A 24,489-nucleotide genomic window follows, 5' to 3' on the forward strand; every position below is an offset into this window, starting at 1 on the left:
CCCCCCCCTCCCACTTCCCCCCCCCCTCCCACTTCCCCCCCCCTCCCTCCCACTCCCACCGCCTCGCCGCCGGGAGCTGCGGGTCCCGCGCAGGCGCAGAGCTCCCGCCGAGCCGGAATCGCGTCACGGTCGGACGGCCAAGCGGGAGCGGGAGCGGGAGCGGCGGCCGGCGGCACTCGGCTCTCGGCACACGGGCAGCGACCCCTACCCCAGGGCGGCTGCGGCAGCGGCAGCGGCAGGAGGCCCCGGACAAGGAGCGGCGGCCCGTGCCGGGCCCTGACCGGCGCCTAGCGCAAGATGGCGGCCCGGGGTTAGAGCGCGCTCGGCCCGCACTGACTGAGCGGAGCCCGGGGCCTCGGAGGCCGGGCAGTGGCCGAGCACCCCGGCCGGTGAGTGCAACATCCCCGGGGCCAGCGTGGGATGTGGTGTGGGGGATCAGGGGGGCGCAGGGCAGGGCCGGGCCTTGGGGGGGGCAGGCGAGGCTGCGGGCCGAGGCCCCCCCAGGGTTAATGGCAGCCGGTGCACAGGCCTCAGTGAGGGCAATCCGGACACTGGCCGGCCGCTGGACACTGGCCTGGGAATCGGCAGTGTGTTGTCCTGCCTGGGCTGGTGCTGGTCATCGGGGGCAAGAAAGGGAAGGTGCTGTTAACGCGCTCTGTCAGTTGTGAATTTGTACAAATTGTGTTTGGAATAATGACTGGAGCTTTGTTGATAGTAACCCACTGCTTTCTGTTATAATCACTGCTGCTCCACTAATATCACACAAACTTATTGTTTACATTCAGCTGTTGGTTTAACCAGAGTCCCACCTGCATCCCAATATCTTTGCTTTACTCAGACACCCTGAGAAAGGCCATAGTGCCGCACAGGAGGGAGATGAAACGAGAAGTAATTATGAGGTGAGAGTAAGCTGAGGTTTTCAGGGGCCATTGATTGTTGGAGGGAGGGAGGGAAGGAAGACTGGGGGAAGATGTGGATCTAATCAATCACAATGTGAGGTCTGGTGGAAGAGTTGGCAGAGGAGACAATGTTGTTGATCAGGATTCTAATAGTAAGAAAGAATAAGATTCTTGGCTTTTAGGAGGAAATAGAGGGCAGCTGATCGGATAGCCGAGGATAATCGCGCGGATGAGACACAAGAATTGTGCAATAACGTGCATTTATATTTAACGTAGAAAACTGTCCCAAGATGTAATTCAAAAAAATGGATGCCGAGAACGAGATAATAGAGTGGACAAAGAAGTGGGTTTTAAGGAAGGTCTTAAAGAAGCAGTTTAGGGAGGGATTCGGATGTGGGGATCCAGCTGCTGCAGGGAGTCCACCAATGGTGGGCTTAGGGAGGGTGCATATTACGCCAGCGTTGGATGGATTGAAAATTTAGGGGGTTGGAGGAAGTTACAGAGATGGGGAAGGGCAATCATTGTAACATACGGATAAGAATTTTAAATTGCAGGTATTGGGGGACTGCGAGCCAATGTAGGTCAACAAGGACAGGTGAGTGAGACTTGGTGCAGGATAGGATGATGGCAGTAGAGTTTCAGATCAGTTGGTTTGTGGAGGATGGGAGGCCGACCAGGAAAATTGATATAGCTGAGTGTGGATGTGACAAAAGCATTGATGAGGGTTTCAGTAGTAGATGGGTGAAATTATGGAGGTGGAAGGCACTCTTTGTGATTTAGAAGATATGGGATTGACGTTCAGCTCAGCATTGAATGGGATGAAGAAGTTGCAAGCAGCCTGACATAACCTAAGACAGTGGCCAAGGAGAGTGGTGAAATAGGTCTGAGTACAGAGTTTGTGACAGGTTGGAGGAATGGTTTTGGGATCTTCCCAGTGTTTAGCTGGAGGAAATTGCACTTCACCAAAGATTGGATAATGTTCAAGCAGTGTCACAACACAAAGGCAGTGACATCATCTGAAAACACAGCGTCAATTTCCACATGTACGCTGATGACACCCAGCGCTACCTCACCACCACTTCTCTCGACCCCTCCATGGTCTCTAAATTGTCAGACTGCTTGTCCGACATCCAGTTCTGGATTAGCAGAAATTTTCTCCAGTTGAATATTGGGAAGACCGAAGCCATTGTTTTCGGTCCCCGCCACGAACTCAGTTCCCTAGCCACTGACTCCACCCCTCTCCCCAACTTCTGTCTGAGGCTGAACCAGACTGTTTGCAACCTTGTTGTCATATTTGACTTTGAAATGAGCGTTCAAGGAAGCCTTGCTACAGTTATACAGGGTATTGGTGAGGCCACACCTGGAATACTGCGTACAGTTTTGGTTTCCATATTTAAGAAAGGATATACTTGCTTTGGAGGCAGTTCACAGAAGGTTCACTTGGTTGATTCTGGAGATAAAGGGGTTGACTTATGAGGAAAGGTTGAGTAGGTTGGGCCTCTACTCATTGGAATTCAGATGAATGAGAGGTGATCTTAAACGTATAAGATTATGAGGGGGCTTGACAAGGTGGATGCAGAGAGGATGTTTCCACTGATAGGGGAGACTAGAACTAGGGGGCATAATCTTAGAATAAGGGGCCGCCCATTTAAAACTGAGATGAGGAGAAATTTATTCTCTGAGGATTGTAAATCTGTGGAATTCGCTGCCCCAGAGAGCTGTGGAAGGTGGGACATTGAATGGATTTAAGACAGAGATAGACAGTTTCTTAACTGATAGGAGGTTATGGGGAGCAGGCAGGGAAGTGGACCTGGGTCCTTGATCGGACAAGCCATGATCGTATTAAATGGTGGAGCAGGCTCGAGAGACCGTATGGCTTACTCCTATTTCTTATGTTCTTATAACTAAGACCACCTATTTCCACCTCCGTAACATTGCCCGTCTCTGCCCTTGCCTCAGCTCATCCGTTGCTGGAGCCTCATCCATGCCTTTGTTACCTCTAGACTTGACTATTCTAACGCACTCTTGATTGGCCTCCCACATTCTACCCTACGTAAACTAGAGGTGATCCAAAACTCGGCTGTCCTGTGTTCTAACTCGCACCAAGTCCCGCTCACCCATCACCCCCTGTGCTCACTGACCTGCATTGGCTCCCGGTTAAGCAACGCCTCGATTTCAAAATTCACATCCTTGATTTCAAATCCCTCCATGATTTCGTCCCTCCCTATCTCTGTAATCTCCTCTAGCCCCACAACCCCCCCGAGATATCTGCGCTCCTCTAATTCTGCCCTCTTGAACATCCCTGATTATAATCGCTCAACCATTGGCGGCTGTGCCTTCTGTTGCTTGGGCACCAAGCTCTGGAATTTCTCCCCTAAACCTCTCTGCTACTCTATCTGTCTTTACTCCTTCAACATGCTTCTTAAAACCTACCTCTTTGACCCAGCTTTGGTCACTTCCCCTGATTTCTCCTTATGTGGCTTGGTGTCAAATTTTGTATCTCTTATAACTCCAGTGAGGTGCCTTGGCACGATTTACTACGTTAAAGGTGCTATATAAATGCAAGTTGTTGTTGAAGGGATTGTGCGAGGTGATAGAGAGGGAGAGCTGGCTGTCCATAACATACATGCTGAACTTGACTCCATATCTGCAGATGATGTCACTAAGGGGCAACATGTAGATGTGGAAAAGGAAGGGTCAAAACATAGATCCTTGGGATCTCCGGAAGTGACGGTGCAGGGATAGAAAGCAAAGCCATTGCTGATGACATTAGCTCCGAAAGGACAATTAATAGTGGAGCTAAGTGCGGGTAGTTCCACCAAGCTTGAATGGAGGAGAGATGTTGAAGGAGCATGGTATGATCGGCTCTGCCAAAGGCTGCAGTGAAGTGGTGGAGAGATAATGCATCACAGTGACGGGAGATATTATTTGTGACCTTGGTTTGGGCTGTTTTGGTCCCGTGGCATGGATGGAAATCTGACTGGAGCGATTGCAGGAAAAGTTGGATTTGGGAGGCAACGATATGTACAAGGACTTGGGACAGGAAAGGGTGTTGGGAGACTCGGACATAGATTGTTTTTTTGGAAGGAGGCGATGGCAACAGTTTTCAAAGGTTACAGGACAGTACGCGGGGACAGGGAAACATTTATAATGCCGGCTAGCATGGCAGCCAGGAAGAGCAGTTGCGTGGTCAGCTGTTTAGTTAGAATGAGGTCACGGAAGCAAGAATTGGGTGCAATAACAAGATGTATTTGGAGACGGCAGGTGGGGAGATAGGGGAGAAACTAGAGAAAGAGCAACAGCCTGGGAGGAGGTTTGGCTTGGTGGGTAATGGGAGAGGGGGAAGTAGCGGAGGCAGCTGGACAGATAGTCTCGTTCTTAGTGACAAAGAAATCCAGGGGCAACATTCGGCACGGGAGAGAGTAAAGATTTTGCTTGGGATAAGGGCATCAAAAGTGGAGGTGGTTGAGCAGCTCGACGGTTGTAGAAATTTCATAGTAAATGGAGGACCATAGGCTTGGCGCTTAGAAGTTTGAAAGTTGTAAGTGATCACCGGGGATTTTTTTTCAGGGAAGGTGTAGCAGTGGGGTTGGAATGGATAAGGGAGATTTTACCAGGCAGTTGTAGGAGATGGTCTTGTTTGTCATTGAGACCAAGGCAGTAACGAGGCCACAGGAGCTGTTAAGGTTGAGGAGGTGGCTATGAATATAACGAGGAGAGTTTATATTGAGGGAGAGGTTTAGGGAGGACAGGAGGGCAGTAAATTCAGAGAAGTGATGAGTTGATGAGAAAGGTGCTTTAAGAGGCTTCCCAGATATGGATATAGTTTACTTTATTCTCTAGATGTGATTGTTGTTGGTAAGGTCATATTTATTGCTCATCCCAGTTGCCCTGAGAAGATGGGCCTTGAACTGCTGCAGTGTTTGTGATGATGGTGCTCCCACAATGATGTTTGGTGGGAGATTTCAGGATGTTGACCCAGTGACAGAGCAATCATACTTGTGCGTCAGGATGGTGTGCGATTGGCCGAGAACTTGGATGTGTTGTTGTTCCCGGGATATTGCTGCTCTTGTCCTACAGCATGCTTGATGTGGACTATTGGCAGAAGATATGCAACTATTGACAGAAGATATGCACAATATATTGAATTAGGTCAGTTTTAACTCACATTTCCTAATTGTAGAATGGGATGATCGCTTAGCGCTGTGTCAAATTATTGTTTTCTCATTTGTTTAGATATCCAGGCATATGGGGATCGAGCAGGAAGGTGGAGTTCGAAGATCACCATGATCTTATTGAATGACGGAGCAGGCTCGAGGGGCCGAATGGCCTATTCCTGCTCCTAATTCTTATGTGTTTAAGCAGGGTGGTGGTGTGAGCTGCGAGGAGGATGCTAAGAGGCTGCAGGGTGACTTGGACAGGTTAGGTGAGTGGGCAAATGCATGGCAGATGCAGTATAATGTGGATAAATGTGAGGTTATCCACTTTGGGGGCAAAAACAGGAAGGCAGAATATTATCTGAATGGAGGCAGATTAGGAAAAGGGAAGGTGCAACGAGACCTGGGTGTCATGGCACATTAGTCATTGAAAGTTGGCATGCAGATACAGCAGGGGGTGAAGAAGGCAAATGGTATGTTGGCCTTCATAGCGAGGGGATTTGAGTATAGGAGCAGGGAGGTCTTACTGCAGTTGTACAGGGCCTTAGTGAGGCCTCAACTGGAATATTGTGTTCAGTTTTGGTCTCCTAATCTGAGGAAGAATGTTCTTGCTATTGAGGGAGTGCAGCGAAGATTCACCAGACTGATTCCTGGGATGGCAGGACTGACATATGAGGAGAGACTGGATCGACGGGCCTGTATTCACTGGAGTTTAGAAGGATGAGGGGATCTCATAGAAACATATAAAATTCTGAAGGGACTGGACAGGTTCGATGCAGGAAGAATGTTCCCGATGTTGGGGAAGTCCAGAACAAGAGGACACAGTCTAAGGATAAGGGGTAAGCCATTTAGGACTGAGATGAGGAGAAACTTCTTCACTCAGAGAGTTGTTAACCTGTGGAATTCCCTGCCGCAGAGAGTTATTGATGCCAGTTCATTGGATATATTGAAGAGGGAGTTAGATATGGCCCTTACAGCTAAAGGGATCAAGGGGTATGGAGAGAAAGCAGGAAAGGGGTACTGAGGTGAATGATCAGCCATGATATTATTGAATGGTGGTGCAGGCTCGAAGTGCCGAATGGCCTACTCCTGCACTTATTTTCTATGTTTCTATGTTATCACAAACCATTAGAATGCTTTCAGGTGAGATTCCTGAATTCACTTGGAGTGCCAGGTAGCATGTTTTCCTTCTGCTCAGATTGACTTCACTTACTAAGGAGGTGGTACTCAGTAAGATAATGGGACTAAAGACAGATAAATCCCCTGGACCTGATGGTTTGCATTTTTGGGTCTTAAGAGAAGTAGCGGCAGGGATTGTGGATGCATCGGTTGTAATTTACCAAAATTCCCTGGATTCTGGGGAGGTCCCAGCAGATTGGAAAACTGCAAATGTAACGCCCCTATTTAAAAAAGGAGGCAGACAAAAAGCAGGACACTATAGACCAGTTAGCCTAACATCTGTGGTTGGGAAAATGGCGGAGTCCATTATTAAAGAAGCAGTAGCAGGACATTTGGAAAAGCATAATTCGGTCAGGCAGAGTCAGCATGGATTTATGAAGGAGAAGTCATGTTTGATAAATTTGTTGGAGTTCTTTGAGGATGTAACGGGCAGGGTGGATAAAGGGGAACCAGTGGATGTGGTGTATTTGGACTTCCAGAAGGCATTTGACAAGGTGCCACATAAAAGGTTACTGCACAAGATAAAAATTCATGGGGTTGGAGGTAATATATTAGCATGGATAGAGGATTGGCTAATAAACAGAAAACAGAGAGTCGGGATAAATGGTTCATTCTTTGGTTAGCAAACAGTAACTAGTGGGGTGCCGCAGGGATCAGTGCTGGGACCCCAACTATTTACAATCTATATTAACGACTTGGAAGAAGGGACTGAGTGTAAAGTAGCCAAGTTTGCTGACGATACAAAGATAGGAGGAAAAGCAATGTGTGAGGAGGACACACACAATCTGCAAAAGGACATAGACAGGCTAAGTGAGTGGGCAAAAATTTGACAGATGGAGTATAATGTTGGAAAGTGTGAGGTCATGCACTTTGGCAGAAAAAAAATCGAAGAGCAAGTTATTATTTAAATGGAGAAAGATTGTGAAATGCCACAGTACAGCGGGACCTGGGGGTACTTGTGCATGAAACACAAGTATGCAGGTACAGCAAGTGATCAGGAAGGCCAATGGTATCTTGGCCTTTATTGCAAAGGGGATGGAGTATAAAAGCAGGGAAGTCTTGCTCCAGTTATACAGGGTATTGGTGAGGCCACATCTGGAATACTGCGTAGTTTTGGTTTCCATATTTACAAAAGGATATACTTGCTTTGGAGGCAGTTCAGAGAAAGTTCACTCGGTTGATTCCAGAGATGAGGAGATTGACTTATGAGGAAAGGTTGAGTAGGTTGGGCCTCTGCTCATTGGAATTCCGAAGAATGAGAGGTGATCTTATCGAAACGTATAAGATTATGAGGGGCCTTGACAAGGTGGATGCAGAGAGGATGTTTCCACTGATGGGGGAGACTAGAACTAGGGGGCATGGTCTTAGAATAAGGGGCCGCCCATTTAAAACAGATGAGGATAAATTTCTTCTGAGGGTTGTAAATCAGAGAGCTGTGGCAGCTGGGTCATTGAATAAATTTAAGACAGAAATAGACAGTTTCTTGAACAATAAGGGGTTATGGGGAGTGGGCGGGGAAGTGGAGCTGAGTCCATGATGAGATCAGCCATGATCTTATTAAATGGCGGAGCAGGCTCGAGGGCCTACTCCTGTTCCTATTTCTTATGTTCTTACTGATTTCTGGCCACATTAATTAGATACTGGGATACGTGGCTCATAGGGCAAGATGGCTACATGTCTCTGTAAATGGAAGTGATGCAGTAGAGCTCCAGCAGACGAAGACTTCTCGCCAGTCCATGTCACATAGGAGTTCTGAGGTGCAAAGGCAGTTCCCTTAAACTGGATAATATATATCGTGCTGTAGTCAGACAAGCTTTTAATGTGTGTAAGCAGTTGATAATCAAGATTCTGTTGACTGATTATATATTGAAATTGTCACATCTTTAATTTTTTGAAGTGAACTTACTTGATTTGTCTTTTAATATCGAGGAAGAGAAATGTGGCCAGGCTGGTGAGGGGTGGTGTGGCCATTTTAGTGAGGCAGCCACCAAGTGTTGTGCCTTGTCTGATGATGCAGGTATCATCTTGTGATTGGTTTGTGAAACAGAGTCTGCAGTCAATCTGGTGAGATAGGTACTGTGTGATTCTGTGAGGAGAGGTGTTAGAAGTAGTTTGGTAGAATGCTAACACATTTGACAGCACACAGTTCTTTCTAAAGCTGATCTTATCTCCTTGCTTGAACTGCGTCATAGTTCAGGAGAGGGGGGCGATAAGACTTTGGGTTTATATAGAAGTCAACAGACAGCAAGGGAGGGAAATTGCCCCCTTTAAGGCCCGTTACGTAACTGGGCAGTAAGGCCTCTCCCCCCCCCCCCCCCGATGGGCAGGCGGTGGGGCTAATCTATCCACAATTCCCCCCGTGCTGGGGACGGCGGGTACGGGTTTCCGCCCAGTGTGGCGACCCCTTTCCCGCAGGAGCGCGGCCACCGCTGGTCGGTGCCCCCGACAGCTTCACACGGAGGGAAGCTGACAGCTGGGCGGTGTGGTCACCCTTAAAGATGAGAGTGCTCCGCCATGGCTGCCATTTTGTTTTAATTGTCGGCCAACTCATGAGTCGGCCCGCCAGTGGTGGCCGCTGGTTCGGCTGGGCCGCCAACAGGCAGCACGGCATCCTCACTTGGTGGCCCAGTGGGCTCCACGTTGGCCTTGCAGCGTACCTCCCCTTTAAGTGAAGGGGAGGCATGTTGTGGAGTGTTGTGCTGGCGTCATCACCCGCCCCTACATTGCCACAAACAGCGCCCCAAAGCGTCAGAGAAAAAGAGCTGAATTTTCCATCTCTTCCCTCTGACTCTGGTGGTAAATTTCCGGATAAATCGAAGTGCCCTCCCCAATTTCCTGCTGAGGGCAATTTCGGCCCCCAGATGTGCAGCCCAGTTCCCCGCATTGACATAACTAAAGCCTTATCTCAATGGTAGGCCTACGTTTAGCGGCTTTATAATGTTGGGTTAAAGGAACTTGGCTTATTAGAGCCTGAGAATGTGAAAGCTCCTTCACTGTGCTGTGGCAGAATGTTGCCTATATCCTGGAGAGCCGTTCTTTTAAATTCCAAATGTTCTGTAGATCTACTGCCTCATTAGTCCTGGCTCCTGGTGCTGATATCTGTAACTATGCTGTATCCAAATGAACAACAACAAAGAAAGAAAAACAAAAAAGGGGCGATCACACTGCTGGGAGTGTACTACAGACTCCCAAACAGTCAGAGGGAGATAGAAGAGCAAATATGCGGGCAAATTACTGAGAAGTGCAAAGGCAATCCGCCAGTAATGGGGGATTTCAACTACCCTAATATTAACTGGGATAAAATTAGTGTGCAAGGTATAGAGGGATCAGAATTCTTAAAATACATTCAGGAAAACTTTTATAGCCAGTACATAGCAAGCACAACAAGGGAGGGTTCTGGACTTAGTTTTAGGGAATGAAGGGTTATCGGGAGAGCATTTTGGTGCTAGTGATCATAATTCAATTAGATTTAGGGTAGTTATGGAAAAAGACAAAAGATAGACTAGGAATAAATGTTCTCAACTGGGGAAAAGCCAATCTATATTAATGACTTGGATGAAGGGACCCGAGTGTACTGTAGCCAAATTTGCTGATGATACAAAGATGGGTGGGAAAGCAAATTGTGAGGAGGATACAAAGAGTCTTCAAAGGGATATAGATAGTTTGAGTGAGCAAATCATTGACAGATAGAGTATGTGGGAAAATGTGAGGTTACCCACTTTGATAAGAATAGAAACGCAAAATATTATTTAAATAGAGAGACTACAGAATGCTGCGGTACAGAAGGATCTGGGTGTCCTTGTACATGAAACACAAAAAGTTAGTATGCAGGTAGAGCAAGTAATTAGGAAGGCCATTGGAATGTTGGCCTTTATTGCAAGGGGGATGGAGTATAAAAGTAGGGAAGTCTTGCTATAACTGTTGGTGAGACCACACCTGGAGTACTGCGTACAATTTTGGTCTCTTTATTTAAGGAGGGATATACTTGCATTGGAGGCAGTTCAGAGAAAGTTCACTAGGTTGATTCCGGAGATGAAGGGGTTGTCTTATGAGGAAAGGTTGAGCAGGTTGGGCCTATAATCATTGGAGTTTAGAAGAATGAGAGGTGATCTTATTGAAACATACAAGATTCTGAGGGGGTTTGACAGGGTAGATGCTGTGAGGATGTTTGCTCTCGTGGGGGTGTCACTAGGGGCCATAGTTTCAGAATAAGGGGTCGCCCATTTAAGACGGAGATGAGGAGGAATTTCTTCTCTGAGGGTCGTATATCTTTGGAGTGCTTTACCCCAGAGAGCTGTGGGAGCTAGGTCATTGAATATATTCAAGGTGGAGATAGACAGATTTTGGAACTATAGGGGAGTCAAGGGGAACAGGCAAGAAAGTGGAGTTGAGGCCATGATCTTATTGAATGGCGGAGCAGGCTCGAGTGGCCGAATGGCCAACTCCTGCTCCTATTTCTTATGTTCTTATGTTATTTACTAAGCTATGTGATTTAGCCAAAGTGGACTAGAAACAGCTACTTGAAGGTAAATCAGTGTCGGAGCAGTTGGAGGCATTCAAGGAGGAGATAGTGAGGATTCAGAGCAAGTATGTTCCCTTAAAGAAAAAGGGTGGGACAAATCTAGAGCCCTCTGGATGTCAAGGGGCATACAGAGTAGGATAAAGAAAAAAAGAGAGGCTTATGGCAGATACCGAGGGCTCAATACTGCAGAAACCCGAGAGGAGTACAGAAGGTTCAGGGGTGCAATTAAAAAGCAAATTAGGAAAGCAAAGAGACGACATGAAAAAATATTGGCAAGTAAAATCAAGGAAAACCCAAAGATGTTTTATAAATACATTAAGAGCAAGAGGATAGCTAAAGAAAGAGTAGGGCCTATTGCAGGCCATAAAGGTAATCTGTGTGTGGAGGCGGAAGACATGGATATGGTTCTTAATTAATACTTTGCATCTGTTTTCACAAAAGAGAGGGACGATCAGGGAGTAGGAGTGTGAAATATTAGATGAAGTAAACAGAGAGGAAGTATTAAGGGATTTAGTAGCTTTGAAAATGGATAACTCCCCAGGCCCGGATTAAATGTATCCCAGTCTGTTAAGAGAAGCAAGAGAGGAAATAGCAGAAGCTTTGACCATCATTTTCCCATCCTCTCTGGCTACAGGTGTGGTGCCGGAGGACTGCTAAGGTTGTACCGTTGTTTAAAAAGGGAGAAAGGGATAGACTGAGTAATGACAGTCCAGTCAGCCTAAGTGGGAAAATTATTGGAAAAAATTCTGAAAAACAGGATAAATCTTCATTTGGAAAGACGTGGATTAATCAAGGACAGTCAGCATGGATTTGTCAAGGGAAGGTCGTGTCTGACTAACTTGATTTAATTTTTTGAGGAGGTAACCAGGAGGGTCGATGAGGGCAGTGCGTATGATGTAGTGTATATGGATTTTAGCAATGCTTTTGATAAGGTCCCACATGGCAAACTGGTCACGAAAGTAAAAGCCCATGGGATCCAGGGCAAAGTGGCAAGTTGGATCAAAAATTAGCTCAGAGGCAGGAAGCAAAGGGTAATGGTTGATGGGTGTTTTTGTGACTGGAAGGCTGTTTCCAGTGGGGTTCCGCAGGCTTCAGTACTGGGTCCCTTGCTTTTTTGTGATATATATTAATGATTTCGACTTGAATGCAGGGGGTATGATTAAGAAGTTTGCAGATGATACAAAAATTGGCTGTGGTTGATGATGAAGAAGAAAGCTGTCGACTGCAGGAAGATATCAATGAACTGGTCAGGTGGGCAGAATAGTGGCAAATGGAATTCAATCCGGAGAAGTGTGAGGTAATGCATTTGGGGAGGGAATACCCAATAAATGGTAGGATACTGAGAAGTGTAGAGGAACAGAGGGACCTTGAGGTGCAATTCCACAGATCCCTGAAGGTAGCAGGCCAGGTAGATAAGGTTGTTAAGAAGGCATTTGGGATACTTGCCCTTATTAGCCGCATCATAGAATATAAGAGCAGGGAGGTTATGCCTGAACTATATAAAACACTAAGCCACAGCTAGAGTACTGCGTGCAGTTCTGATCATATTATTTACGAGGATGTTGCCTGGACTGAAGAATCTTAGCTGTGAGGAAAGCTTGGAGGCGCTGGGTTTGTTTTCTTTGGAATAGAGGAGACGAAGGGACCTGATTGAGGTGTATAAAATTACAAGGGGCCTGGATAAAGTGGATAGGAAGGACCTATTTCCCTCAGCAGAGGGGTCAACAACCAGGGGACATAGATTTAAAGTAATTGTTAGGAGGTTTAGAGGGGATTTGAGGGGAAATGTTTTCACCCAGAGGGTGGTGGGGGTCTGGAACTCACGGGTGAAAGGGTGGTTGAGGCAGAAACCCTGATAGCATTTTGAAAATACTTGGATGTGCACTTGAATTGCCGTAACCTACAAGGCTACGGACTAAGAGCTGGAAAGTGGGATTCGGCTGGATAGCTCTTGGTCGGCCGTGCGGACACGATGGGCCAAATGGCCTCCTTCTGTAAATTTCTATGATTCTATAGCACATTTCATGACCATAGGATGTCCCAAAAGCTTTACAGCCAATGAAGTACTTTTTGAAGTGTAGTCACTGTTGAAATGTAAGAACTTGAATTCATATAGCGCCTTTAATGCAGTAAAACGTCCCAAGGCACTTAATGAAATGAAGTGGACTCTAATCACAACAGAGAGTCAGTTCCCTTTGTGCATCTGTGATCATACTGTAAACTGGAGCACGCTGGGCGTGTCTGGGGTATAAACCTGTTGCCTGGCTGAAGGTTGCAGGATGTCAGCAGGACCAATAAATGCCAATTGCCCACAACAAATGTCTGTTGGCCTTTAAGTTATAATTTTCCTTTTACTGGGAGCTCAGCTGGAGACAGGTTACCTAGAACATGAAGTAGAATTGGAAATGAGAGCATTATATACAGCTGGAAATGCAATCATGGTTCCTTCATATCAGTTCTTTATCCTTCCCACCCCATACCGGTATGAATGGCACACACAGACCTTGTGTCAGGGTTGGGCTGGGATTGTTAGTTGTACATGTTATTGATATCTGTGCCATTTCCATCTGGAGGTATTGGTCCAACTCAATGATGTGACGTGGCTGTGAAGTGGATTAATGGGGGACACTCGTGGGTGCAGGCAAACTGCCGGTAACGGGTTAATGTGTGTAGTGACCCTGGTAAAAGTGACGTCTCAATCTTCTGGTGGCTGAGAGATCTTGTCAGGAGGTGGAGGAAAAGCAGTGAAAGAGAAATGGATAACTTGTGAGAAAATGAGTATCTGGCTAGGGAAGACTCAGATGATAGTAGCAAAACTCCATACACATTTCAGTTCAGTTGCTGGCACATGGTAGGTTAACCTCACCCCCTTTCACTGAAATTATCTACACTGATCAATCCCACACATGCCATCTGCCTAACTAATACATGTATATCCTGGTGTCGTAACCAAAAACTGTTGGGATCTCTTCAGTGTATTGTGAAGTCCTAGCAAGACTTCTGTTTGATTGTATTTTACTGTTTTGGCTACAAAACTTGAATCATCAAATTGTACAGAACAGGAAGAGGCTATTCACCCCATCGTGAAAGAGCTACCACTTAGCCCCATTCTGTTGCCTTTCCCTATACTATTACATTCTTTGTTTTCAATTATTTATTGACTTCCCTTTCAAAAGCTACAATGGATTTGCTTCAGCCACGGTTTCTGGTTGGGCAATCCATGCTATAACATCCCTTGCATTAAAAAAACAACAATCCTCTAACCTCTTCCTTTGTTCTTTTGGCAATGATCCTAAATTTATGCCCTCTGTTACCAAGTCACCAACCAGTGGGAATAGCTTTTCTCTCTTAAACTGTCGGGTTTCTTCTTAACCTCCTTTGCTCCAGTGAAAGAGCCAGTTTATCTCCTCTCTCAAAGCCTATTACCTAGCAGCCCATTAGCTTGTTTGATTCTTTTGCCACATTGTCTGGATATTGAAAGTGATGGATCAGCTGTTATTCCCAGCTGTCCTTCTAGATCCCCTCGTGTTAATTCTGTTGTATTCATTGGAGAAAAGTGGGGAGAATTTTTATTTTTAATAAGTATTATTAGGGACTTTCCAATAGAACGGGGAAAATTCAGCATTTGGATGAGAAGCACTTCCTGACTCAAGATAGCATCTTGAGGAGTTGGACTTGAAACCAGAGGCTCAGAGGTGCCAAAGAGCAGCGCTTCAATACTGCTAATATTCAGCTGAACAATTTTGGTTTGTGCTGACCATGGATGCAGCTGAAGAAAAGCCATTGGCAGCAATCTACTGCCTATCGTAAGGACTTGAAGGCCTTAGAGAGGGTGCAGAAATAATTTACAGGGATGGTTCCAGGGATGAGGGACTTCAGTTACGTGGATAGACTGGAGAAGCTGGGGTTGTTCTCCTTAGAGCAGAGAAGGTTGCGAGGAGATTTGATCGAGGTGTTCAAAATCAGGTTGGGTCTGGACAGAGTAGAGAGAGAGAAACTTCCCATTGGGGGAAGGGCCGAGAACCAGAGGACACACATTTAAGGCGTTTCGCAGAAGAACCAAAGGCGACATGAGGAAAAACTTTTTTATGCAGCGAGTGGTTAGGATCTGGAATGCACGGCCTGAGAGGGTGGTGGAGGCAGACTCAATCGCGGCTTTCAAAGGGGAGTTTGATAAGTGCCGTGAATCCAAGATGGCCGCCGGGGTGGCAGCTCCCGAGGGAGCTCCCCTGCCAAACAACCTTATCTTTGCCATTCAACACCTTTTTACCCCCAATCTTCCCCCACCCACTGCTTAAACTTCCCCTGGCCTTAATAAGCCTTAATGGGGGTGCATTTCTTTCCCTAAAACCCTAGATCCTAAATCCCACAAATTTGGGCCTACCTCAGACGCAAACCTTCCCTCCGAACCTCCACCCATCGGCGACGACAGGACTATCCTCCAACAAGTGGCGACCGCGCCTCCTGCAGCGTCTGAGCCTCTTCCCCCTCTCCTTTTCAGTGGCGTTCGGACCTCTTCTCCCCCACTCTCCTCATAGGCTTTCCTCACGCTCCCGATTGGCCATGGCTGACTCAGCTGCTCCACCCAATCCCCGACGACACCCGGTGAGCCTCCGACCACAAGTTTGGGCCTACCTCACGCTCCCACTGGACGTTGCTGACTCAGCTGCTCCACCAGCGGCGATTGGACCTCCTCTCCTCCAGCAGCGACTGGGCCTCTCCTCCAGCAGCGACTGGGCCTCTCCTCCAGCAGCGACTGGGCCTCTCCTCCAGCAGCGACTGGGCCTCTCCTCCAGCAGCGACTGGGCCTCTCCTCCAGCAGCGACTGGGCCTCTCCTCCAGCAGCGACTGGGCCTCTCCTCCAGCAGCGACTGGGCCTCTCCTCCAGCAGCGACTGGGCCTCTCCTCCAGCAGCGACTGGGCCTCTCCTCCAGCAGCGACTGGGCCTCTCCTCCAGCAGCGACTGGGCCTCTCCTTCACTGACGACCTGGTTGGTGCATCCCTCTTCTCCTCCAGCACATGGTGAGCACAATGGCTGTGACCATCCTGACCTCCTTCCACTCTGAACACCAGTGGACCACAGACCTTCCCAATGCCTGCCCCCAGGCAAACCTCAGATCACCTACCATTTCAACAAAGGGCGCTACTCAGCACCAAGCTTGCAGCCAACATCTCGTCGTAGGCAACTAAGCTCATACAGCAGTGCCTGGCCTTGCCACTGGACCAAGACCTTGCTCAGCTAAGCCTGTGTGGTAGCCAGTGTGCAACGGCCACCCCATGTTAAAAGAACCCATGCACAGGCATTTTCCACTCCTTTAACATGAAGTTCGGGACCTAGAATGCCAGGACCCTCATGGACTTAGTCCAACAGCGACAGGCCAGAACGCTGCATCGCCATAGTTGCCCGGGAACTTAAGACGCTTCGATGTCAACATCGCCACCCTAAGCGAGACCCGGCGGGCACGGGAAGGCCAGTTCAAGGAACAAGATGGACGTTACACCTTCTTCTGGAAAGGGAAACCAGAGGAAGAACGCCGCCTCCACGAAGTTGGTTTCGCTATCAAAAATGAGCTGGTTGACCGCCTCAAAGACTCCTCCTGTGGGATTAGCGAACGTCTCATGATTCTTCAACTCACCCTATCCCAGATTCAATGCGCCACAGTCATCAGTGCGTACGCCCCAACACTCGATAAATTGATCCTCCTCGGTGACTTCAACGCCAGGGTCGGCAAGGACACAGCCCTCTGGGAAGGCGTGATCGGCAGAGAGGGGGTAGGGAAAACCAACTCCAGCGGTACCCTACTCCTGACAAAATGTCTAGAGCACGACCTTGTCATCACCAACACCTTGTTCCGCCAGAGGGACAAGTACAAGGCATCGTAGCAACACCCTTGCTCCAAACACTGGCACCTGCTCGACTGTCATCATCTGAGCCAGGGATCGCAAGGATGTGCGCATCACCCGCGCCATGACAGGAGCTGATGACTGCTGGACGGACCACCGCCTAATCTGTTCCATCATCGACATCAACATAGCCCCAAAGCGGCGAGGGCAGCAGAAGCAGTGCCGCAAAAAAGTCAGTGCCGGGGCACTCAGACCCAGCTAAGAGAGCCCTATACAGTCAGCGCCTCGCTGCAAACCTGGCGTGCCTTGATGACCCCGAGACGCCAAATGCCCACAGCGCTTGGTCTGCCCTCCAGGCCTCCATAACCAGGGCCTGCGAAGAGATGCTCGGTCACTCAACCAGGAAACACCAGGATTGGTTTGATGAGAATGACCAGGAGATCCAAGAGCTAATAGATCACAAGCGCAGGGCATTTCTGAGCCTTAAACAACAACCCACCTCGGGAGCAGCAAGGCACCATTACAGACGGCTTAAGGCTGAGGTCTAACAAAAAACCCGGGACCTAAAGAACAGATGGTGGATGGAGAAAGCACAGGAGATACAGCAACTGGCCGACAGCCATGATGTGCTAGGATTCTTCACTGCAGTTAAGGTCACCTACGGCCCAAACACCCAAGGCCCCACCCCACTGTTGGCCAAGAACGGGGAAACACTTATCAAGGACACCGAGGCAGTCAGGGCCTGCTGGAAGGATCTCCTCAGCCGAGACTCTACCTTTGACTCGAGTGTTCTCGACTCCATCCCACAGCATGCTACCCACCACCATCTCAGTAAAACCCCAGCCCTGCACGAGGTAGAAAAACCCATAAGACAGCTTAAGAACAACAAGGCTACGGGAGCAGATAGAATCCCCGCTGAGGCACTAAAGTATGGCGGAGAGGCACTGTTGGCGCGAATGCATGACTTCATCGTTCTCATCTGGAGGGAGGAGAGCATGCCGGGTGATCTCAGAGATGCAGTGATCGTGGCCATCTTTTTTTAAAAAAAGAGGACAAGTCCGACTGCGGCAACTACAGAGGAATCTCCCTGTTATCAGCCACTGGGAAAGTTGTCGCTAGAGTCCTCCTCAACCAAGTCTTCTCCCTGTGGCTGAGGAGCTCCTCCCGGAGTCACAGTGCAGATTTCGTCCCCTACGGGCTACAACGGACATGATTTTTACAGTGCAACAGCTGCAAGGAAAATGCAGGGAGCAGCACCAACCCTTGTACATGGCCTTCTTTGACCTTACAAAGGCCTTTGACACTGTCAACTGCGAGGGTCTATGGAGCGTCCTCCTCTGTTTCGGCTGCCCCCCAAAAGTTCGTCACCATCCTCCGCCTGCTCCATGACGACATGCAAGCCGTGATCCTTACCAACAGATCCATTACAGACCAAATCCACGTCCGGACTGGGGTCAAACAGTGCTGCGTCATCGCGCCAACCCTCTTCTCAATCTAATAAGGAAGTTAGATGTGGCCCTTACAGCGAAAGGGATCAAGGGGTATGGAGAGAAACCAGGAATGGGATACTGAAGTTGCATGATCAGCCATGATCATATTGAATGGTGGTGCAGGCTCGAAGGGCCGAATGGCCTACTCCTGCACCTATTTTCTATGTTTCCTCGCTGCCATGCTCCACCTCTCACTCAACAAGCTTCCCGCTGGAGTGGAATTAAACTACAGAACCAATGAGAACCTATCTCCAGGCCAGATCCAAGAGCACCCCAACCTCTGTTGTCGAGCCACAGTATGTGGACGATGCCAGTGTTTGTGCACATACAGAGGCTGAACTCCAAGTCATAGTCAACATCTTCACTGAGGCGTATGAAAGCATGGGCCTTACACTAAACAACTGTAAGACAAAGGTCCTCCACCAACCTGTCCCCACCACACAGCACTGCCCTCCAGTCATCAAAATCCATGGCGCGACCCTGGATAACGTGGACCATTTCCCATACCTCGGGAGCCTCTTATCAACAAGGGCAAACATTGACGATGAGGTGAGGCCGATGAGGAAATTGTCAAAGTACGAAGTGAACATTTTCTACAAGGATTCACTGAAAAATATAGCACCAATATGATATTGAACTATAGTACAGCAAGTAGCCTAGATGATTTTGTTGTCTTTGTGGCAAAGTTACCAGACAACTTGAACTCTGAAACATTTTATAAATATAAAATGTAATGTGGTTTGCTCGGGAAAAAGTTGGACCTATTAAGGACCCAAAGGGAAAACTTTCATGTAGAGGAAGAGAATATGGTTAAAGTATTAAATGTATACTTGCATCTGTCTTCACAAAGGAAGCATTTGATGTAAAGATTAAAAGAGGAGGTGCCACACAAGAGGTTATTAAACAAAATTAAGGCTCATGGGATTGGTGGTAATATACTAACATGGATTGAGGATTTGCTAACAGACAAAAAACAGAGTAGAATAATCGGGTCATTTTCAGGTTGGCAGGTGGTAAGTTGTGGGGTACCACAGGGATCAGTGCTGGGGCCCCAGCTATTCACAATTTATATCAATGATTTGGATGAGGAGACCAATTGTAATATATCCAAGTTTGCTGGGAATGTAAGTTGTGAGCAGGGCTGGATTAACCCATAGGCTAATATGACCTTCGACTTTAGGCCCTAATTTTTATATCATTAACCCTAAATCTTTGTCACATGGTTGGTTAAGCAATATCATATAGAACTGCATAATTATATCTTCAGAGGTGCAAAATATTGCGTCATTTTAGCTCAAAGTGTGTATAAAATTCTGTGACAATCTTGAAACATGTATAACTATCCCCCAAAAATTCACTTGGAGAGTTATGTACGCTGTTCATAGGATAAATGCATCAATAATATCAGTTTTGATAATTGTGGATGCTTACGAAAGGGTGAAGAATTTTCATTTATCTTTTGAGAGTGGAAATGTAGATGTCAAAGTCAAATGTCAAAAGTATTTAGTAGAGTATGTATGTCCTCATAGATACCCCTCGATATCCCCCATGGAGACCCCTCGATATCCCCCATGGAGACCCCTCGATATCCCCCATGGAGACCCCTCGATATCCCCCATGGAGACCCCTCGATATCCCCCATGGAGACCTCACGATATCCTACTACAAACTACTAGGGGTAAAACAGGAATATTCCAAATTGAGTCTGAAAGACTATATTGGAATGATGCATTTGTTTTTTGGGAGAGGGAAGCTTTGATAAGCCCTTGTGACCCTTCGCTGCTCTCCTTTTCCTATATTATGTTATTCTGATCTGTGTTCTCCAGTCCAGTAGTTTTTGAGTCAAGATAGTCATTGCAATACTGCTTTCTTTGGGGAAAACTGATTACATAAATTACTTTCTAGCTTGGCTTTCTAAATTTTAAATTTTGCAGTTCTTGTAACTATGTAAGGATTAGGTTTTGCCATCCCCTCGTTTTATCAAGTTAGCAATATTTGCCCTCATAACGTCATCAGAATGACAACATTATTTACTGTTCGGTTATTCACATGTGTGCCAGTACATATATAGGCCCTTCCCTCCTATTAGCCGTAGGCCCCTCACAGCCTTAATCCTGCCCTGGTTGTGAGGAGGATGCAATGAGACTGCAGGGGGATATAGACAGACTCAGTGAATGGGCAAGAACATGGCAAATGGAATATAACGTGGAGAAATGTGAAGTTATCCATTTTGGTAGGAAAAATAGAAAAGCAGAGTATTGTTTAAATGGTGAGAGATTGGGAAATGTTGTTCAGAGGGACCTGGGTGTCCTTGTACACCAATCACTGAAAGTTAACCTGCAGGTACAGCAAGCAATTAAGAAAGCAAATAGTATGTTGGTCTTTATTACAAGAGGATTTGAGTATAAGAGTAAGGTTGTCTTACTGCAATTATAAAGGCCCTGGTGATCCCACACTTGGAGTATTGTGTACAGTTTTGGTCATACCAAAGGAAGGATATACTTGCCATAGAGGGAGTGCAACAAAGGTTCCCCAGACTGATTCCTGGGATGGGGGGATTGTCCTATGAGGAGAGATTGAGGAGACTAATAATAATAACTTTTATTTATATAGCGCCTTTAACATAGTAAAACGTCCCAAGGTGCTTCACAACAGTGTTGCCGACAAAACAGATAAATTTGACACCAAGCCACAAAAGAAGAAATTAAGGTAAATGACCAAAAGCTTGTTTAAAGAGGTAGGTTTTAAGAAGAATCTTAAACAAAGATAGAGAGGCAGAGAGGTTTAGGGAGGGAGTTCCAGACTAGGCCAATATTCTTGTGAGTTTAGAAGAATGAGAGGTGATCTCATTCAAACACAAAATTCTTACAGGGCTTGACAGGGTAGATGCAGGGAGGATGTTTCCCCCGGGCTGGGGAGTCTAGAACCAGGGGTCACAGTCTCAGGATAAGGACTGAGATGAGGAGAAACTTCTTCACTTAGAGGGTGGTGAATCTTTGGAATTCTCTGCCCCAGAGGGCTGTGGAGGCTCAGCCGTTGAATATATTCAAGACAGAAATCGATAGATTTTTGGATATTAAGGGAATCAAGGGATATGGGGACAGTGCAGGAAAGTGGAGTTGAGGTCGAAGATCAGCCATGACCTCATTGAATGGCGGAGCAGGCTCGAGGGGCCGTATGGCCGACTCCTGCTCCTACTTCTTATGTTCGTATAACGTTTGCAGATGATACAAAACTTGACAACGTAGTAGATAGTGATTAGGATAGTTGTAGACGGCAGGATGACATGGTGAAATGGGGAGAAGAATGGCAGATGGAGTTCAATGCAGTGAAGTGATGCCCTTTGGGAGGACTAAAATGGAAAGACAGTATACTATAAATGGCACTTTTTTGAGAATTGTCGACTAGAGAAAGAAAGAAGAAATACTTGCATTTATATAGCGCCTTTCACGACCACCGGACGCCCCAAAGCGCTTTACAGCCATTGAAGTACTTACTGAAGTGTAGTCACTGTTGTAATGTATGAAACCTTGGTGTCCGTATGCACAAATCCTTAAAGGTGGCAGGGCAAGTTGATAAAGTGTTTAAAAACATATTTGGGTTACTTGGGTTTATAAATAGAGGGTTAGAATATAAAAGCAAAGAGATCATGCTAGAACTTTATAAATCATTGGTTAGGCCCCAGCTGGAGCATTGTGTCCCATTCTGGGCCCCACACTTCAGGAAATAGAGCTTTTCACAATGATTAGAGGTTTTGATGGAGTAGAGCGAGAAAAAATTTCCTCTGGTGAGTGGGTTAATAACCAGAGGTCATGGATTTAAAATCATTGGCAAAAGATCTATAGGGGAGAGGAGGAGAAATGTCTGCAACGCTCCACCTGGAAAGGAGCGGAACCATAAATAAAAGGGAGTTGTACAGGTACCGGGGGGATGGGGAACTTGCAGGGTTACGGACAAAAAGCGGGGATGTGGGACCAATCACGACTGATCTTTCAAAGAGTCAGCACAGGCACAATGGACTGAATGGCCTCCTTCTGTGCTGTAAGTTTCTGTGATTCTAAGAACTTAAAGTAACTGAAGACATACATCTACTTTGGGCCTGATGGTATATATCCAGGGACGTTTAGAGGGACTAGGGAGGGGGAGATTTGTGGGACACTGGCCATCATCATGAGAAAGACACTGGGCGCTGGTGAGGTAGCGTTGGAAACAGGCTGCATACCTTTATTCACAAAGACAAATAAACCTAATTAAGACAACTTTGGGCTGTTAGCCTAACTTCTATATCAGGCCAAGCAATGGGAACCATTCTGAGGGGCAGCCTGGAGAAGATATAGCCAACATTGATTTAGATGGGGGAGGATCACATCTTACAAATCTCTAACTTCTTTTGAGAGCATTGTAGATAAAATTTAAGGTGAAATTCCCCATGATACAATTTTCCTGGATTTTCAGAAAGCTTTTGATGGGGTTCTGCCTGAAAAAGGTGAAAGCCATGGAGCTGTAGGGGAGAGTTAGGGCCTGGATCTGAAGTTGGTTAAAGGAGCAATACTAAGGGCAAGACTTTCCTGAGAGCCCCTCAATGCCCGATTGTCCGCCCAGAAAAACAGCTAATGTTTGGTAAGTAATGCTGGCGAAAATGTCCATTTTTAAGTCAAAACTAATTAAAACTAATCGCCCGGCGAGAAAATGGATCTTGCACCATTATTCTCGGCGGTTGAGGGGAAACTAAGTGAGACGGATGGTTTAAAAAAAATTTAGTCCAAGGCTGCAGTTGGGCCTAGGGAGGGGGGAAACATTTTTAAAAATTCACTTTTTTAACAAAAAAAGAAAAAGTTACAAAACATTCCCAAAACACTTTTACACCTAATTGCTGTTTTAAAATAAAAAAAAAATAAAAGACCTTTAACTGACCTTTCTTTGCAGAGTACACACCTACCGCCGTGTTTGAGGAGCTTTCACAGGGCGGTCCCCTCGGCAATTTGGACAGGTTTCCGTTGAGACAAAACTTACGCCCTGGTGATTTTCTCGGCGGTGCATGCCGGTGGTTTGGTCCTGGCGGGCATTTTCAGATTTGGGTGATACCATTGTAAAACAAAAGGGGAAACTTTCATCGGGCGGAAAAACAGTTGTACCACCAAGAAAATCGCCGAAAATGAAAGGAAAGTTTAGCCCTGAATGTATTGATGAGAATGAAGTGGAGTACAGTAGGAGTAAGCCCTTCCAACTTTGTTTCTCAATGATGTAAATTATTCGGGTGCTGGAGTCAAGTGTAAGATTATCAAATGTGCCGACAACTCTAAAATAGGGAGTAGAGTTAAGGATTTGCAGAAAGATTTGGATCATTTTAGCAAAGAATCAGATAGATTAAATTTATTGCAAAATATTTCACATGAAATAATAATGCAACCCAAGTACAAAATGGATGGAATAGAATCAGCACAGTGACCTGGGAGTAAAAAAGCTTGTCGCTGTTGATGTTAGACAATGTAGAGAGGCAATTAACAAAACATGGGAGGCTATGATATATGTATACTGAACAATGGAATACAGGCATCAAGGTTAGAGGACACGAGTGCTGTGCACAGCTGTGGTCACTGTCTTTGAATAGGGATGTGTCAGTATTGGAGAGGGTGCAGAGAAGAGTAACATTTCAAGTGTAAGAGTCAGGAGAACATTTTTAAGCTCAGTCTCTAATGCTTAGGGAGATGACTGTTTTGGGTTGGGAAAGTCCATAGTGAAATATATACAATATATAAACGGCTTAAATAAGAAATCCAAAATATCATTTTATCATGAGGTCATAAATGTAAATTTAGTGAAATGGAACACTGGAATAATCTGCCAGACAGGGTACTGCAGGTAATCTTTCTGGACATGCCAAGTGCATTTGGATGCTAATCTGAGATAGTTAAAATAGTAGAGGGATGAGTTTCAATTGGTCAAATGGTCTTTTCTCATACTTAGCATGCTCCATATAGTTCTTTTGAGCAGGGGGTTGATTTAATAGGGAATTCGTGACACCATCACACTCTGCTTTTCCCCCAGTCAAGTTTGAGCAGCGTAACTGCTGAGATAAAGTGAAGTTTTAGCAAATTATGCTATGTTGATCTTAAAAATGTGACGAACTTATCTTTTTCATTTTGCAAACTGATTGTCTTAAAATGTATTTTTTAAAATTAAAATGGGAAATTGTGCAGTGCTGGGCACCACTGATACTTGTTTACAAACAGGGCCTGAGGTCTAGTTGTAATAAATGAGTGACATCCCTGATGTGCATTGGGTCTGTGCCATGCTGGCACTTTATTGCTCCAGGTCATACAATATTACTCTCTCTCAATGGCAGTGTCATTTCAATAGTAACTTAAAAACAACGGCTACATTGCAAATGACTAAAT

General features: G+C 46.3%; 1 protein-coding gene and 1 long non-coding RNA gene across 2 annotated transcripts in view; one reads left to right on the plus strand and one right to left on the minus strand.

The window, feature by feature from the left end:
• The window catches only part of pigl (phosphatidylinositol glycan anchor biosynthesis, class L), a 56,494-nt gene extending 56,092 nt beyond the window's left edge, over positions 1 to 402 (minus strand). Inside the window, exon 1 of the mRNA XM_070857983.1 lies at positions 209 to 402. Coding sequence (XP_070714084.1) covers positions 209 to 402 — 194 coding nt within the window. The remainder of the gene's footprint in view (positions 1 to 208) is intronic.
• Positions 403 to 804: 402 nt separating this feature from the next.
• On the plus strand, positions 805 to 23,080 carry LOC139226244 (uncharacterized). Its single transcript, XR_011587224.1, has 3 exons — positions 805 to 899; positions 22,547 to 22,711; positions 23,018 to 23,080. It is a non-coding gene; the product is annotated as an uncharacterized lncRNA (long non-coding RNA).
• The last annotated feature ends 1,409 nt before the right edge of the window (positions 23,081 to 24,489 follow it).

The sequence above is a fragment of the Pristiophorus japonicus genome, chromosome 16 (genome assembly GCF_044704955.1).
Source record: "Pristiophorus japonicus isolate sPriJap1 chromosome 16, sPriJap1.hap1, whole genome shotgun sequence".
NCBI lineage: Eukaryota > Metazoa > Chordata > Chondrichthyes > Pristiophoridae > Pristiophorus > Pristiophorus japonicus.